This window comes from Mastomys coucha, unplaced genomic scaffold, assembly GCF_008632895.1.
Source record: "Mastomys coucha isolate ucsf_1 unplaced genomic scaffold, UCSF_Mcou_1 pScaffold23, whole genome shotgun sequence".
NCBI lineage: Eukaryota > Metazoa > Chordata > Mammalia > Rodentia > Muridae > Mastomys > Mastomys coucha.
In genome coordinates, this window is record NW_022196906.1 from 12,717,767 (window position 1) to 12,722,823 (window position 5,057).

Below are 5,057 nucleotides of genomic sequence, written 5' to 3' on the forward strand. Positions count from 1 at the left end.
AATGAAATTGACAAACACATTTACTAAAATTCAGTTATGAGAGTGGATGTGTGTCTGAAAATCCACCACGTGGGTGATTTCAGCAGAATTGATTCCAGCTTAGAATATACAATAAGTAGAATCTTGGCCAGAATTATATACTGAGATTCTGGATAAGAAATGAAGTTGTGCAGTTTTTAACACCTAAAATGAGAGTTTTGAAGGTTTTTTAAACAAAGGAATGATATGCATTAGGTGGCAGATATTTTAATATCTGAGTTAGCTGTTTTGATCAATGCAAAGATTTGACCTCTATATTATGATTCATTTTATTGAAACATCATTTTCTACCTCCAAATAGCTATAGTTAATATGTGTCAGAATGAATTTTCAGGCTATCTGAGGTAGCATATAATCTCATCCCTAGGGCCCTAAAGAGATAGAAACAGATGTAGCAAGACTTTAAAATCAGCCAGAAATACATTATTCCAGACTTAAATGCAGTAATAGGATACTCAGAGGGAGACAACAAAGCAAGACAGTGTCTCAAAAAAATTCATTAAAACAAAGTATGGTGATACACACCTTTAAGCTCAGCACTATGGAGGAAAATGCTAGTTGATATCTATATATCAACACAATGACTTCTATGCCAGCCTAGGTCTACAGGGTGGGATACTTAATTAAAAAATGAAAATTAATCTATATATTGAACAGTAGTTCCATTTTAATGTTTCTCAAAACAGAACAGTAAATGTATTATGTGTTGGTTAAGCTAATTACTCATTATTAAATTTAATCAGTACAAATATTATCACTATATAACAATTAGAATATAAATGTATAAATATGTAATATACTCAATATTTTCTTCAAATATAAGTACAATTATTCTGTAACAATTTGAAAATTAAAAACATAGAGGAAAACACTGAAAATTAGTAAATATTGAAGAAAATACAAAGTAAGGAAAGGAGGTGATAGAAAAAGAATCATGAAAAAAAGAAACTTTCATTATAGCATAGAACATAAAGAAAGCCCTTTCCACAAAATTGCCCTTACGTTCTTTCTTAGCATCATCAACATCATGAAGACAGGAAATATGTCAGAATCTACAGAATTCCATCTCATGGGACTATCAGATAACCAAGAACTACAGCCTGTTCTATTTGGAGTCTTCCTGTCCATATATTTGATCACAATGTTTGGGAACCTTCTCATAATACTGGCCACAATTTTTGATTCCAATCTTCACACCCCTATGTACTTCTTCATTTCCAACTTGTCTTTCATCGACATTTGTTTCACCACCACTACCATCCCAAAAATGCTGGTGAACATACAGGCTCAGGTCAGCTCCATTAGTTATACAGGCTGCCTCATTCAAATCTGCTTTGTTCTAGCTTTTGCTGGATTGGAAAATGGAATTCTGGTAATGATGGCCTATGACAGGTTTGTGGCTATCTGTCATCCACTGAGGTACACTGTCATCATGAATCCAAAACTCTGTGGTGTGCTGGTTTTGTTGTCCTTCTTGATAAGTATCCTAGATGCTCTTCTCCACACTTTGATGGCACTGCGTCTGTCATTCTGCACAAAGGTGGAAATTCCTCACTTTTTTTGTGAACTGGCTCATATTCTTAAGCTTGCATGTTCCAATATTCTCATCAATAATATTCTGGTGTATTTAGTGACAAGCCTATTGGGTGTTCTTCCACTGTCCGGTATAATTTACTCTTACACTAGAATTATCTCCTCTGTTTTGAAAATTCCTTCAGCTGCGGGAAAATATAAAGTATTCTCCATATGCGCATCACATTTATTAGTGGTTATCTTGTTCTATGGGACAGGTTTTGGCGTTTATCTGAGCTCTGCTGGCACTCATAGTTCCAGAAAGAGTGCAATAGCCTCTGTGATGTACACAGTAGTCACTCCCATGATGAATCCTTTTATATACAGCTTGAGGAATAAGGACATGGTTGGGGCTTTTAAGAAACTCATCTCTAGAATAACTTCTCTTTGATGTGCCACATGATCTGCTGAAGTCCTAATATTAAGAGGTTGAAATGCAACACCAATGAGGTTTTGGGCACGAAACCACACATCAAATGGTGGAACATGAGAACTATGGTTTGGGCTACTTGAATGTCAATTCTATCTGTGGCATATTTTAGCTAAGTATTTTTGAAGATTTAAACTATCCTGTTTACTTACCTATAAACTGAATATTAAATTAGTTACTGTATTATTTTTCACTAGTATATGGTATGTTGATTAAATTGTGGACTAGATATAATTATTATAATATATACATATGTATGTAGATGTGCATATACACATGCACATATGTTTAAGGTTCCCAAATTTTGTAACTGAAGTTTGGTGGGAAAACGTATTGTGTGTCCTGACAAGAGAATGGGTTGAAGTATTATTTAAAAGAGCAGAGATTGATCAAAATTTGCTATATCCCTGTGAAACACAACAAACTCAGTAACAACTGACAATAATTGCATTCTTCTAGTTTTCTGTAGAACTCGTATGTAGTTAGAAAGATAATATAAATTATTTGCAGCAGGTCTACTCAGTGTCCTGTGCCACACCATTAATTTTTTACTCCTGTGAAGCTGGAGATAACCCCTTGAGAATCTTTCAGACTCCTGCACTCTAAGATATGTGAAGCCTGCTTATGTTCCTGAGTTTCATATTTTAAAATGTGATCATATTTAAAAACCACCTCACTTCATGAAATGATTAGGCACTTAATATTACATTTATGCAGGTCAAGAAAGATCAAAATATGTGATATGTGGGGAGAGAAAACAGACATAACAGAGTGTTAAAGAGGAAAAAGATTAGAAGTATCAGAGGGGATAAACAAATGAAGCCAAAAGAGAATATTTCCAGTACACCATTTGAAAATGCTATAGTAATATTTAATACCTTAAATGGTGGTAAGAAACTGGAAAAATAGAAAATACACATAAGAAACCCAATGGTATACTGACATTCTTCGAGGGACAAAAGTACGATTACTACTTCAGTTTTTCTTAATAGTAATTACTACTAAGTATTTACTAATGGTAGGCAATTTCTCTCAACTGAAAGCTATATCTAATCATACTAATAAAATTGAAGAGGCAAGTCCTTTGACTTGGAAGCATTAGTCATAAAAATAAATATTAGCCAATTATTTTCTTTTGAGCAGGGATGCTCCTTCTTTGAGTTGTTATAATCTATCTCAAACAAACTAGGAACAATAAAAAGAACAACAACAACACTCCCTTACAACCTGCTATATGCAAGATTTGTTTAAGGATTTATTTACTTATGAGTACACTTGTAGCTGCCTTCAGACTCACCAGAAGAGGGCATCTGATCCCATTACAGATGCTTGTGACCTCTGGAAGAGCAGTCAGTGCTTTTAATCACTCAACTATCTCTATGGCTCATAAGATTTCCTTTTAAATATATCTTATTGTATTTATTTATTGTGAGGGTGTATATACATCCTACATGGCACATGTAGGTGCCAAGTCAGAGGTGACTTAAGGTGGTCCATTCTCTTTTTCCCCTCTTGCAGGTTCCAGAGACTAAATTCATCTCCTTAGGCTTGTTGGCAAGTGCATTAACTGTCTAAGACATATTGGCACCTCCATCTGTAAGAATTTCTATAAGGGAATTTGAGTACCCACTTTGTTGAACGTACTTATATGTTACAGAAAGGGTTAGAGAAAAGAGCCACAGCTTTTACAGGTGGTTGTCAAACTTAAGAAATCACTATAAGGTTATAAATATGAGTTTATTATATAAGAAAAAATTAATGCTTGGTATTATGATTAAAAGTCACACATAAAATCCCTATCAGTCTCTTAATTTTGCAATTGTTTGTACCAATTACATAGGAAATAATTAATAAACTCAGGAAAATATTGATATATTTAATCTTACTCTGAGGAAATTAATGGACAGTCTTCTTCAAATAAATACCATACCTGGTAATTGTAAATTGCAAACCTTAGAAATGAAACCTATAACAAATCATAATCAAGTTTATTCTCTGTGATACTGTCATAATTGGATGACAAAAGTGACTTGACAATAGGATGCTTTATGTGTAAGCTTTCTTTATGACTTGTAAGAAAAAAAGTCCCTCACATTAGTAAACTTGGAGAATAAAAACCACTGCTTTAAAGGCAGGGAATATACAAAGACTGCAGAGACATAGATTTACTGTGGTTCAATACTCTGAGGAAAGTGTTTTATTGGTTTGTCGTTCATCCAGAAAATAACAACAAATGGGGCACTATCTCCTAGGTGTGTGCCAGAGTGTGGAGAGTGATTTCTAGGTTCTTTCACAAGAGAATCAATATTCTGTGGAGTATCTAGAAAACACCTGTCTAATATTGGAATGTTACTTCTCATAGTGCATTTAAATCCTCTGGATACTGTCTTTGCAAATGTCTGAGATATTTAAGTATGTTAATTTCAAAAAGATTCTTGCATAGAAAACTGTTCATGCATTGGATAGTAGGACCCTGTTATAAATATAGACAAAAGAAGACATTATAACCTCCAAAAAATGTGAGTGATATAACTAGTATCTATTGCATGTATTTGATAATTTTACCTGTAGAACCACCACATAACAGGTCTCAAACTGATTTTTCTCATTTATGTAGATATCTCTAGATTGGGTTGCCCTACATTATTTTTATTTATTTTTTATTAGACATTTTCTTTATTTACATGTCATACGATTTCTCCTTTCCCAGTTTCCCCTCAAAAAAAAAAACCCAAAAAACAAAAAACAAGAACAAACCCCTGTTGCATCTCCCCTCCCCCTGCTTGTCACCCAACCCTCTCCCACTTTCTGGCCCTGGCATTCCCCTTCACTGGGGCACAGAACCTTCATAGGGCCAAGGACCTCTCCTCCCATTGATGATCGACTTTGCAATCCTCTACTATACACGTGCTGCCAGAACAATCAGACCCCTCCATGTGCAGTCCTTAGTTGGTGGTTGAGTCCCTGGGAGCTCTGAGGGTACTACTTAGTTCATATTGTTGTTCATCCTAAGGGG

General features: G+C 34.6%; 1 protein-coding gene across 1 annotated transcript; it reads left to right on the forward strand.

The window, feature by feature from the left end:
• Positions 1–1,060: 1,060 nt before the first annotated feature.
• LOC116072294 (olfactory receptor 7G3-like) lies at positions 1,061–2,002 on the forward strand. The gene has a single exon (XM_031343673.1). It carries the CDS (start codon positions 1,067–1,069, stop codon positions 2,000–2,002), a length of 936 nt encoding a protein of 311 aa, XP_031199533.1. The 5' UTR covers positions 1,061–1,066.
• Positions 2,003–5,057: the final 3,055 nt, after the last annotated feature.

Bases quoted from the DNA above. Each gene is read 5' to 3' on its own strand.
- LOC116072294 (XM_031343673.1), top strand. From the start codon at position 1,067: ATGAAGACAGGAAATATGTCAGAATCTACAGAATTCCATCTCATGGGA.